This window comes from Gorilla gorilla, chromosome 1, assembly GCF_029281585.2.
Source record: "Gorilla gorilla gorilla isolate KB3781 chromosome 1, NHGRI_mGorGor1-v2.1_pri, whole genome shotgun sequence".
NCBI classification, from domain to species: Eukaryota; Metazoa; Chordata; class Mammalia; order Primates; family Hominidae; genus Gorilla; species Gorilla gorilla.
The window spans coordinates 239,532,650-239,545,611 of record NC_073224.2 but is presented as its reverse complement, the minus strand read 5'-3'; the positions used below and the strand labels follow the sequence as shown (position 1 = coordinate 239,545,611).

The 12,962-nt window shown below is 50.2% G+C and overlaps 1 protein-coding gene and 1 pseudogene across 15 annotated transcripts in view; both read right to left on the bottom strand.

The window, feature by feature from the left end:
- The window catches only part of CDK11B (cyclin dependent kinase 11B), a 32,003-nt gene extending 19,377 nt beyond the window's left edge, over positions 1 to 12,626 (bottom strand). For 5 of the 15 annotated variants that reach the window (XM_055382370.2, XM_031007736.3, XM_055382380.2 and 2 more), the window contains exons 1-2: positions 12,500 to 12,626; positions 1,222 to 1,345 (exon numbers count right to left, since the gene is read on the bottom strand). In XM_055382370.2, coding sequence (XP_055238345.2) covers positions 1,222 to 1,345; positions 12,500 to 12,528 — 153 coding nt within the window. In that variant the 5' untranslated portion in view covers positions 12,529 to 12,626. The other 10 variants (XM_063705108.1, XM_063705109.1, XM_063705099.1 and 7 more) reach the window with 9 other exon arrangements.
- LOC115933506 (uncharacterized) lies at positions 5,283 to 11,764 on the bottom strand (annotated as a pseudogene).
- Positions 12,627 to 12,962: the final 336 nt, after the last annotated feature.

The window sequence follows — 12,962 nt, the reverse complement described above, 5'->3', positions numbered from 1 at the left end:
TTTGGGTTTGGCTCCAGAACACCACAATAAAGTGAGTCACACAGATTTTCTGGTTTCCCAACGCATATAAAAGTTTGGTTTAGGTCGGGCACGGTGGCTCACGCCTGTAATCCCAGCACTTTGGGAGGCTGAGGCAGGTGGATCACCTGAGGTCAGGAGTTCGAGACCAGCTGAACAATAAGGTGAAAGCCCGTCTCTACTAAAAATACAAAAATTAGCCGAGCGTGGGTGCCTGTAGTCCCAGCTTGGGAGGCTGAGACAGGAGAATCGCTTGAACCCAGGAGGCGGAGGTGGCAGTGAACAGAGATCATGCCACTGCACTCCAGCCTGGGCAATGGAGTGAGACTCTGTCTCAAAAAAAAAAAAAGGCCGGGCCCAGTGGCTCACACCTGTAATCCCAGCACTTTGGGAGGCCGAGGCGGGTGGATCACGAGGTCAGGAGATTAAGACCATCCTGGCTAACACGGTGAGACCCCATCTCTACTAAAAATACAAAAAATTAGCTTGGCATGTTGGTGGGCCCCTGTAGTCCCAGCTACTCGGGAAGCTGAGGCAGGAGAATGGCGTGAACCCGGCCCTGGGCGACAGAGCGAGATTCCGTCTCAAAAACAAAAAAAAGCTAACAAACTGAGCACATGCTATTGGAAAAATACTCAATGCAGAGTTGCTACAAACCTTTAATATGGAAAAATTACAATATCTGTGAAGCATAATAAAGTGAAGTGCAAGGTATGCCTGTACTCACAAACATCCCAAATGATGCTACAAATCTTAGCAAAAGAGGTACTTTGCCAACGCCTCTGACCAAATTACTAAAAAGGTTTCCTGAGTACATTACCATGCAAACCAAGAAAGATGTAAAATATTTATATTAATTTCAAGGCAAGTTCCCACTATATTAAAAATACTTAGAGATAGTATTATGAATATACTAATAATGAAACGAGAAAAATTAGTCCAGTTTTGCTGACTTAACATTCAACATATTTTATTCTCCATGTATGCTCAATCTAGACACAGCTTTAGTGTGTTAAATCCGCCTTTAATGTCAACTGAATATTTGAATGTTTTTGTTAATTTTTAGAATAGATTTTGGGCTCACCTGCGACATTTGGAAGTACAAAAGAACTTCACCGAAGAAGCGTTGTTCTAATGGAAAAATGAGGGCAAAGAAATTAAATCTCCTTTAAGAAAACCACTTACTTAAAAAATATGGCTTACATTTTTTAAGCGTTTTATCTCTGCTTTCTCCTCTTGTTCCTTCCTTCGTTTCTTTTCCTGAAGAATTTCATCTAAAGTTTTCACTTTCCAAGAGTCCTTTTCATCACCCATTTGAGTTAAAACACTGCAAAAAGAAAAATAATTCAGCCTACATCAGGACACAGCAAGCTATGGTGCTGAACACTTGAACCTAGTCACTTTTGAGGGATTCAGAATAAATCCTCATTAAGAATAAGAAGTTGTGCCCAGCGCAGTGGCTCAAGACGGTAACCCTAGCACTTTGGGAGGCCAAGGCGGGCAGATCGCTGGAGTTCAGGAGTTCAAGACCAGCCCGGGCAACATGGCAAAACCTCGTCTCTACAAAAAATACAAAAGTTAGCCCAGTGTGGTGGCACGTGCCTGTATTCCTAGCTACAGGAAGGAGGCTGCTAGAAGCAGGAGGATCACTTGAATCAGAGAGGTCAAGGCTGCAATGAGCCAAGACTGCGCCACTGCACTCCAGCCTGGATAACAAAGTAAGACTTGGTTAAAAAAAAAAAAAAAAGGTAAGTTCTAGGCTGAGGCGGGTGGATCACAAGGCCAGGAGGTCAAGACCAGCCTGGCCAACACGGCGAAAACCCTGTCTCTACTAAAAATACAAAACTTAGCTGGGCGTGGTGGCGGGTGCCTGTAATCCCAGCTACTCGGGAGGCCGAGGCAGGAGAATCGCTTGAATCCGAAAGGCGGAGGTTCCAGTGAGCTGAGGTCGCATCACTGCACTCCAGCAAGACCCCGTCTCAAAAAAAACAAAAAAAAACCACAAGAAGGATAAGTTGTAAGCCAGGCAAGGTGGCGAGCGCCTGTAGTCCCATATACTCCGCAAGCTGAGATGGGAGACCGATTGAGCCCAGGAGTTCCAGGCTGAAGTGCGCTTCTCAACAGCCACTGCACTGCAGCATGGGCGACAGAAAAGAGTGATGGGTTCTGAAAAATGACCGCTTGAAATCAAATCTCGTTTCTGTCATTCTTGTATGGTCTTGGGTAACGTAATTCACCTCAGTTTAGTCTTCCGTACAACCAGAATAACAACACCTACGTGACAGTATCGACCGCGGATTAAAGATCATCCGTTTAAAGGCTCTTAACTCAGGACCTGCCACTCATCAAACACTGCTTTTACTGTCAGAATCTGCTAGAAAGACCGCTTGGACTACGTGAAGCCACTAGCACACTGGACAGCTGCACCTTGAGACCGGGGAGATGCTCCGAGATGTGCTCGCGAACACGGCCACCTGACCCGGGCACTGGGCTATTTCCTCGGGTTCAGTCCCGCACACTTGAGGTTCAGCCTGGCAGACGTTGGCTCCAGACAGCGTTTGGACCCGCCGCCTCCACCACCCAAAGTTCCGTGCGGGATGAGACTGTCCGCGGAAGCGAGGGTGTTGCTCGCCCCCGGGCCCGGGTCCGCCCCGCTCCGAGGCCTGCTCGGAAGAAAGACCTCGGCGCGCAGTTCTCGTCGCGCTCCCACACCTGGTCCGCGCAGTCGGAACTCACCCCTACGGGGCCGCAGCCGGTCCCTGACCCTGAGAAGAAACAGCAACCGGCGCTCGCCAGAAGTATCGTCACTTCCTGTGTTGACGCCTAATGATGACATAATAGCCGACCTCCGGCCCAGAACTCGAGACTCCGACAGGGGCTCGCTCTGTGCGGCACTTCCTGTGTCTGCGCGGGATGATGACGCATAAAACAGCGCTTGCTCAGGTCCAGGACGCCAGAAGAAACAGCGCCCTGAGCTGCACTTCTGACTTCTGCGCGGGCCGGGGCGCCGAGCAGAGCGACGCCCGCTTTTGGAGCAGTTTGCGCCTGCGCGGAACGCGTGGACGGCTTCCGGAATCCCACCGGGACTTTTCCGGTAGCGAAGCCCGCGCCCGTGGCAAGGCTTGCGAGCAGAATGCCTTCGCGATGGACGTCCGCATTCCACCCCCTTGACCCGCTAGTGGCGGGTGGGTGGAGCGCGCTCCATTTACCTGCTGGTTACCTCGTGAGGCGCCTCAGGTCGGTGTGTCTTGTAAAGACCGATCTCGGAATTTAACTCTGAACCTTACCCAAAAACAGGGCAGGGAGAGCTCTTAACGATGTGATTTTATTTATTCATGTATTTACTTTTGAGTTGGCGCCTTGCTCTGCCGCCCAGGTTGGAGTGCAGTGGCATGGTCTTGGCTCACTGCAGCCTCCTCCCGGGTTCAAGGAATTTTCCTGCCTCAGCCTCCCGAGTAGCTGGAACCACAGGCCCCCGCCACCACGCCCGGCTAATTTTTATATTTTTGGTAGAGACGGGGTTTCGCCATATTGGCCAGCCTGGTCTCGAACTCCGGACCTCAAGTGATCCGCCCGCTTCGTCCTCCTAAAGTGCTGGGATTACAGGCGTGAGCCACCGCGCCTGGCCTTTTACAATGTGATTTTGAAGCTGACACTGCCAGTGGGTCCTCAAAGTGCAGACTCACTGGGTATGGTGCTTCCCCCAACTCCCAAGGCCCCACTCCAAACCCATGGATTCAGAGCATTGCAGGAGAAGAGGATAAAACGAGTAATTAATTCCCTTTCCATGTGTCAGGTTATCCTCTTGACTTGAAAAGTCACAGAAAAAATGCTTTAGACATCTGAATCTCAGGAAACAAACAATGGAAGATAAACATCCGCATTTATTGGGCCTGAAATGGGAAAATGAAAGATGTGGCAAGGAATTGACAAGGGCCCAAGAAGGGCGATGGGTATTGGAATTTTTTTCATCCCGGAATGAAATGCTGCTTGCTTTGTGTACCCAAGCTCTTTTTTTATTTTTATTTTTTTGAGACGGAGTCTCGCTCTGTCGCCCAAGCTGGAGTGCAGTGGCGCGATCTCGGGTCACTGCAAGCTCCGCCTCCCGGGTTCATGCCATTCTTCCGCCTCCACTCCATTCGCCCGCATTAGGCTCCTGAGTACCTGTGACTACAGGCGCCTGCCACCATGCCCGGCTAATTTTTTTTTTTTTTTTTTGGGTAGAGACGGGGTTTCACCGTGTTAGCCAGGATGGTCTCAATCTCCTGACCTCGTGATCGGCCTGCCTCTGCCTCCCAAAGTGGTGGGATTACAGGCGTGAGCCACCGCGCCTGGCCTCCCCCAAGCTCTTAATGTTGCTTCCTGAGTTCTTGGTAATTGGGGAAATCTCCCTATTTTTTTATTTTTATTTTTTTTGAGACGGAGTCTCGTTCTGTCGCCCAGGCTGGAGTGCAGTGGCGCAATCTCGGCTCACTGCAAGCCCCACCTCCCGGGTTCAACGCCATTATCCTGCGAGCCTCAGCCTCCTGAGTAGCTGGGACTACAGGCGCCCACCACTACGCCTGGCTAATTTTTTTGTGTTTTTAGTTGAGACGGGGTTTCACTGTGTTAGCCAGGATGGTCTTGATCTCATGACCTTGTGATCCGCCTGCCTTGGCCTCCCAAAGTGTTGGGATTACAGGCGTGAGCCACAGCACCTTTTTTTTTTCTGTTTTGAGAAAAAGTCTTGCCGTGTCACCCAGGCTGGAGTGCAGTGGCACAATTTTGGGTAACTGCAGCCTCCGCCTCCTGGGTACAAGTGATTCTCCTGCCTCAGCCTCCCGAGTAGCTGGGATTATAGGCGTGCGCCACCACACCTGGCTAACTTTTGTATTTTTAGTAGCGACAGGGTTTTGCCATGTTGGCCAGGCTGGTCTTGAACTCCTGACCTAAAGTATCTGCCCAGCAGCCTCCCAAAGTGCTGGAATTATAGGCATGAGCCACCGTGCCCGGCCAAAAATCTCCATTTTACTCTTCCTTTGTGAAATCTGTGAGTACCCAAATGCAGCCACTCATGTCAAACCCTAACAAAATCGACCCCAGAGCCCACGAGGAGGGGGTGGCCTCACACTTGCACTTGATAGGAGCTGCCACAAAGGCCTTTCCCAACCAGAACTTTGGGTTAAGCCACTTCTGTGAAGAGCCTCTTTGCTAGCAACAGCCAGCCCCACCGGTGAACAAAGTAGCATGAACACCAGAGTTACACAAGGAAGAAAACAAAGCAGTCCATATTTAACATTTATTTTACTTTGCTGAGCAAGAATCATAGACAGCTACTACCACGGCTGCTTTGTTTGGACAAAAATAACCAGGAGGCATCCACAGGATTAGTTACACGGTATCAACTTACCACCACAGCAGAATTAACGGTGACTCGCTAGTTAACAGAACCGTTTGCTAGAAAGCACTAATCTAGTATATAAATACTGAAATAGGTCACATACAAAACACTATAAACGTTTTGTATGATGTACTTTTAGTTCTCCCTAGTTTTGTTTGGTATAAAGGAAATATAATTTGGCTGCGACGTAGACTGTTGATGTAATTTTCAAGTTTTCCTATATGGGGAAAGTTGCCCTGACTGTGGCCCTTTTCAAGGTGGAGCCTCCAACACCACGTTGGCAGATTCAGACTCCGTGAACAGTCTAAATGAGCAAGTCAGCTGAATGCCACTTTCAGATGAAAGGGAAATGAGATGGAAAACAACAAAAAAGGACTGCCAGGCGGAACAGTTTCCAACCGAGTTTTCGTTGAGTGAGGATCCAGCAGCCATCAAACTCAAACATAGGGGCCCGCAGGGAAACTGGAGGAAGTACTTCAGAGACAGCAAAGCTGAAGGTTTCTGTGCTCTGAGGGATCTGAGAGTGGATGTCCCACTCCTGTATCCTCAGCCAGACAGAGAACTAGCCAGATTCATTAGGGAAGCTCGGATGCTCTCACTCTATAAAGTAAGGCCCCCAGCAGGGCACGTACATACACTGGGAAAGAATAAACCCCTTAGTACCATGTTGGTCAAAGGTGAGAGAGAGAATTCTATTTCCATCTGGAATGTCATTCTTGTTTACTTCTTCCAACAGTGAAATACTTCCAGGCCTTCGAAAGGCCATCCTTTGGACACATGTAAAAAGCTGTCTTGTTGGCCCGTTATTCCCACTGACCCGTCTGAGTGATCACCCAGGAGCGCGGCGGCAGCAAGCAGAGCTCACCGGATTTGGGACAAGGATTTTAAAGGCAGCTACAAAGCTGAGCTCTATTTGCTGATGATAGTTTCTGTTCAGCTCTTTAAAACGACTGTCTGACTCACCATGGTAATTTTTCACAAATTAAAGACACATTTTGGGTTGTGCAACAGTGTTCTCATCTTTCCAGGCAGGCAGATTATTTTAATGCTGTTATACAGGGAATTGGGACTCTCAGATTTTCTTTTTTAACCTTTTTATGCCATTCAGTAGGGGAAGTTTCCTTGAAAGTTAGAGAGCTGCAAATCTCTAAGTATCAATGTAAAGAAGCAGATGACCCAATTCGGGAGGTGGTTCAAGTGTTCTGTTTGTTTACAAAGGCACAGACCACGACCATGGACACACCCAGTGGAAGTAACCACACCCGGTGTGTTCCTAGAAGCTCACCTGTGACAGTTCAACAAGAACTTACTATTCTAGAAAAGTATTACACAAAGTTATTTAAAAAAAAGTCTCTACAATCGTTAACACGGCCAAGCCAGGCCTTGGGTTTTGCCTCTTGGTGCCCGGCTGTGCTGGGAATGCCATGAAGACCAGTGGCTGGAAACCGACTTGGGCATGGAGAGGAGACTGAGGGAGAGGGAGGGGACAGCACCACTGAGCAAGGGCACAGTGCTGGCCGCCTCATGGGCTCCAGGCTCCTTCTGCCAGGATGAGGAAGAGGCCCCAGAGCAGCGTTACACAGGAAATCACCCTATTTGCTAATCCTTTGGAAAAACGTTTGTTTCTGGTCCACAAACAGAAAATCGAAACAGGATGGCAGCTCCTTGTGAGGGTGGAGGGGAGGGCACCAGAGGATGTGCGGCTGGAAATTCCAAGGTGCTCAGAACCAGGTGCCTGCACCTCTCCTTATGCCAGACCACAATCTTCAGAGAGGCCGGCAGCCACATTCTCGATGGGGAGGCGGACAAGGCCACCCTGGGGGTTGCTTTCAATCTGTCCTCACAAATCAACAACCCCCCACCACCTCCAGGGCATTTTCTAATAGTGTTTGTTTTTGAGACGGAATCTTGCCCTGTTGCCCAGGCTGGAGTGCAATGACACGATCTTGGCTCACTGCAACCTCCACCTCCGGGGTTCAAACAATTCTCCTGCCTCAGCCTCCTGAGTAGCTGGGATTACAGGCACCCACCATCACACCCAACCAATTTTTGTATTTTTGGTAGAGACAGGGTTTCATCATGTTGGCCAGGCTGGTCTCGAACTCCTGGCCTTGTGATCCGCCAGCTGCTGCCTCCCAAAGTGCTGGGATTAGAGGCGTGAGCCACCGCACCCGGTCTTCTATTAGTTTTTGAGGAAAGCAGAAAAAAAGAAATGGAAACCCGGGGAAAGTCACGTGACAAAACATCTTCGCGGCGCAGTGAGCACACACCTGGCCTGTCCTCCACACACAGGTCAGCGGTTTTATAGAAGCGGCTGAAGCAGGTGTAGTAGTCCACGCCTATATTCTCGACACTACGCGAGGCTGAGTGGGAAGGACTGCTTGAGCCGAGGAGTTCAAGACCAGCCTGGGCAACAAAGCGAGAGCCCAGCTCAACAAAAAAATAGCCAGGCATGGTGGCACGTGCCTGTGGTTCCAGCCACATGGGAGGCTGAGGTGGGAGGATCACTTGAGCCCAGGAAGTCGAGGCTGCAGTGAGCCAAGATCATGCCACTGTACTCCAGCCTGGGTGACAGAGCAAGACTGTCTCAAAAAAAAAAAGTTACTTGTGGGTTAAAAAGCCTCATTTCGGTCCATCATCATGGCAGACTTTTTCGAGTAGGTAGAAGTTAATGAGTCAGAATTATTGCTCTGTTTCTGAACGATTTTATCTTCAGGAGGGGCTATTTTTGTATTTCCCAGGTGAGAAGCCAAATGGAAAACCAGTGAGGTGACCATGGGTGCCAAAGGCCTAAAGAGCAGGCAGGGAAATGAGACTCGGGACCACTGGAGCCCCACGCTGCCTCTGACAAGCCCTGGAGCTCTGGGTCTCAAAGGCTGGCTGGCAACAGGCTGCACCGGGCATGGGAATCCACCGGCTGCGAGATTGGGGGTAAAGAGCTCAGACATGGTCAGAAGCCTCCGCCTAACACATGGCTCCAGTAGCCACTCCTCAGGCCTCCTGCGCCCTCGGGGGTGCGTGACACAGGAGGGTGAGTTGAGCTGGCTGGTGGCTCCAGCGTGCAGAACTACTGTCCCTTGGGGAGAGTGGGACGGGGTGGGCGCCTGACACACCACGCGCCCCAGAAACAATCAGTGTGGACGCTTCCTTTTTCAGCAAGGACGGCGCCCAGGTAAACGCCACGTAACCCAAACCATCAACACTGCAGCGTCCTGCCCAAGGCTCACGTGGGGAACCAGACAGGTGCTGGATGAGATTAGGGACAGCGGGCTCTGAGGGAGGACAGACAGGCTCACCCCACGGGGACCTCAGAACAGCCTGCCTCATACTCAGAGTCCAAAAAAGAAAAGAAACGTACACATCTCCTCCCAAGTTAAACACGAGAGGTTTGTCCTCAACCGCAGGGCTGGAAACCACCACAGGTAGGAGGCTGGGCCCGGGAGCTCGGCCTGTCATCCCAGCACTGTGGGAGGTCGGGTGCGGCAGCTCAGCCTGGAATCCCAGCACTGTGGGAGGCCAGGCGCCGTGGCTCATGCCTGTAATCCCAGCACTGTGGGCGGCCAAGGCGGGCGGATCACGAGGTTAGGAGTTCGAGACCATCCTGACTAACACGGTGAAATCCCATCTCTGTTAAAAATACAAAAAACTAGCTGGGTGTGGTGGCGGGCGCCTGTAATCCCAGCTACTTGGAAGGCTGAGGCAGGACAATAGCTTGAACACGGGAGGAGGAGGCTGCAGTGAGCTGAGATCTCACCACTCACTGCACTCCAGTTTGGGTGACAGAGCGACTCCATCTCAAAAAAAAAAAAACAAAAACAAGAACATCTCCCCACACACTCACAGTGCCTTTGTAGCCCCAGGGAAAGCAATCCCTTGAGATCATTTGTTGGGTGAAAAAGGGTACCAAGTACACAGTGTTAGGACTGTGCAAAAAAAGGGTGACGGGAAGTACCCTTTGCAAACTTTCCATAATGTGTACTTAATTCACTGCTCTTATAAAATGAAATTAAATAAAACAAAAAAAACTATTGAAAAATAATTGGGCAACATGCAGTGGCTCACGCCTGTAATCCCAGCACTTTGGGAGGCCGAGGCAGGCGGATCACCTGAGGTCGGGAGTTCGAGACCAGCCTGGCCAAGATGATGAAACCCTGTCTCCACTAAAAATACAAAAATTAGCTGGGCATGGTGGCGGGCATCTGTAATCCCAGCTTCTCGGGAGACTGAGGCAGGAAAATGTCTTGAACCTGGGAGGTGGGGTTGCAGTGAGCCGAGATCGCACCACTGCACTCCAGCCTGGGCAACAGCGTGAGACTTTGGCTCCAAAAAAAAAAAAAAAAAAAAAAAAAAAAGGAAAAATAATTGGGCTGAGTGTGGTGGCTCATAATTGCAGTCCTAGCACTTTGGGAGGGCAAAGGTGGGTGGATCACTTGAGGCCAGGAGTTCAAGATCAGCCTGGACAACATAGCAAAATCCCATCTCTCAAAAAAAATAAAATAAAATAAAATAACAAAAAACAAAAATTAGCCCAGCATGGTGGTGGACACCTGTAGTCCCAGCTACTCAGGACGCTGAGGTGAGAGGATCACTTGAGCCGGTGAGGCGGAGGTTGCAGTGAGCTGAGATGGCACCACCACACTCCAGCCTGGGTCACAGAGCAAGACTCTGTCTCAAAAAAAAAAAAAAAAAAAACTTTTTTGTTTTTGAACCACTGCTATCACTAATGTTCACTAAAACACTAGGCTTCAGGAGCATTTGGAAATAATCCCTGACCGCACAAAGAAACATGCTGGTGAGAGACAGTGACCAAGCCCAGGAGACCATCATGAGTTCCAGAAAAACTCAGAGAGAGAGCGGCCACTTTTCCTGTCTCGGAGATACCTCCTACTCAGGACGCAGGAAGCATGGGGCAGGGCAGCGCCATGGACGAGGCGACTCGGTGCAGGGCCTGCGGGACCTGCAGGTGAGAGGAAGCACGAGCTCCAGCTCCTCAGCTGTGGAACGCTGCGTGCGCGGTACACAGCTACCAGCTCGGATGGGTATTTGAGAATTTACCGCACTGACTTGGACCAGACGGAAAGCAGAGAAGAGGGAGAGCTACACCTGACTGTCCCCCATCCCCGCCAGCCCCAACGTCGGCTTTTCACTTCATGTTTGGGGACAATTCCACCTCCTCATGACAGATCAGAAGTTTCAGAAAAAAGGTCCGCTGATTTCCGCAACAGGATATGAGGCGGCCAGCTGCTGATGCCAGCCGCGTGGACTGCTACACCTGCTGGTAACATAAACTCATTCCTTTGTATTTGCCACCAAAAAGTCTCCAGTCTTTTTTTTTTTTTTTTTTTTTTGAGACAGAGTCTCACCCTGTAGCCCAAGCTGGAGTACAGTGGCACAATCTCGGCTCACTGCAACACCCGCCTCCCGGGCTGAAGTGATTCTGATGCCTCAGCCTCCCAAGCAGCTGGGACTACAGGTGCATTTCACCAGGCCTGGCTAATTTTTTGTGTTTTAGTAAAGACAGGGTTGCCCATGTTGCCCAGGGTGGTCTCGAACTCCTGAGATCAGGCAATCTGCCTGCCTTGACCTCCAGTCTGCCTGGCTAGTCTCCAGTCTTTAAATTGCACCTTTGGCTGGGTGCAGTGGCTTGCACTTGTAATCCCAACACTTTGGGAGGCTGAGGTGGGCGGATCGCCTGAGGTCAGGAGTTTGAGACCAGCCTGGCCAACATGGTGAAACCCCGTCTCCACTAAAAATACAAAAATTAGCCGGGCATGGTGGCACGTGCCTGTAATCCCAGCTACTTGGGAGGCTGAGGCAGGAGAATCACTTCAACCCGGGAGGCGGAGGTTGCAGTGAGCCGAGATCAAACCAAGGAAATTCAGCTCTGGGTGACAGAGCAAGACTCTGTTTCGGGAAAAATAAAATACATAGGCAGGGTGCGGTGGCTCAAGCCTGTAATCCCAGCACTTTGGGAGGCCGAGGCGGGCAGATCACAAGGTCAGGAGATCGAGACCATCCTGGCTAACACGGTGAAACTCAATCTCTACTAAAAATACAAAAAAAAATTAGCCGGGCGTAGTGGTGGGCACCTGTAGTCCCAGCTACTCGGGAGGCGGAGGCAGGAGAATGGCGTGAACCCAGGAGACGGAGCTTGCAGTGAGCCGAGACTGTGATACTGCACTCCAGCCTGGGTGAAAGAGCGAGACTCCGTCTCAAAAAATAAAATACATAAACAAATAAATTGCAACTTCATTCAATCTGCCCAGTTACAGAAGTGGAAAGAAGCTGAAGGATCCTCCGTTTCTAGAGCTGCGCCGCACGGCACAGGAAGCGGTGGCCACAGGTGTCTGTTCAAGTTCAAACTGACGGCAATCAGCTTGAATTCCAAATCTGGTTCTTGTTATATTCTCCACATTTCAAGTGCTCAGAAGCCGTATGTGGCCAGTGGCTCCTGCACTGGACAGCCCAGAAGAGACCATTCCATTCCTGCAGACAAGACTAGTTGCAGCGCCCTGCTATTCTAGACAGAAAAGCACTCAATTTCAAAAACCTTCAAATGCAAAGACTTCTAGTGGAGATTTCCCTAAATACCTATTTCACACAGTTTACGGTTTATTTTACAGTTTCTCATTTCTTTTTTTTTTTTCAGAAGGACTCTCGCTCCCATCCCCCAGGCTGCAGTGCAGTGGTGAGATCTCGACTCACTGTAACCTCCGGCTCCCGGGTTCAAGTGATTCTCCTGCCTCAGCCTCGCGAGTAGCTGGGATTACAGGTGCCCAGCATCACACCCGGCTAATTTTTGTATTTTTACTAGAGATTGGGTTTCACCATGTTGGCCAGGCTGGTCTTGAACTCCTGACCTCAAGTGATCCACTTGCCTTGTCCTCCCAAGTGCTGGGATTACAGGCATGAGCCACTGGGCCCAGCCTATCGTTTGCATTTCAAACAGCATGGGTATAAAATAGCCTAGTAATTACACTGCATAGCCACAGTCATCCCCGTGGAAGAGAATCACGTGTCCCTTATAAAAATACCTAGATTTCTGGTCTCCTTTGTAAACAACCTGGACACACGCAACTCTTGGGAAGTTCCTCTGCTCACCTGAAAGTCACCGGGGAGATTTGCCCCATGAGGGCGTACGCCGTGACGCTCTGAAGGTGGAACAGGACTCCGTCTGTCAGAAGCAGCAGCACCACGTCCTGGTTGTAGCTGAAGCTCTTCCCGCTCCTCCCGATCACTGGGACGTCCTATGTGGCAAACAAAAGGGTACTCTATCGGTTTCCATTTTCCATTTACTAATCATCCACCAAAAACGCCCAGCGCCACTCCTGCCCAGAAACTGGGTAAAGCTGCTGCCACTTAGGACAGCCCTGAAAATGCCTCGAGGTGACAGCTGAACTGTGCACTCATCCATTTTCTATTTTTCTGTTTGTTTTTATTATTTTTTGCACTAATTAATTTTCACCAAGCAGATGCAAATGGACAAGCACATGAAAGAGGCTGAACGTCACCATCATCAGGAAAATGCAACAGAAACCCCAATGCGGGGCCGGGCGTGGCCAGT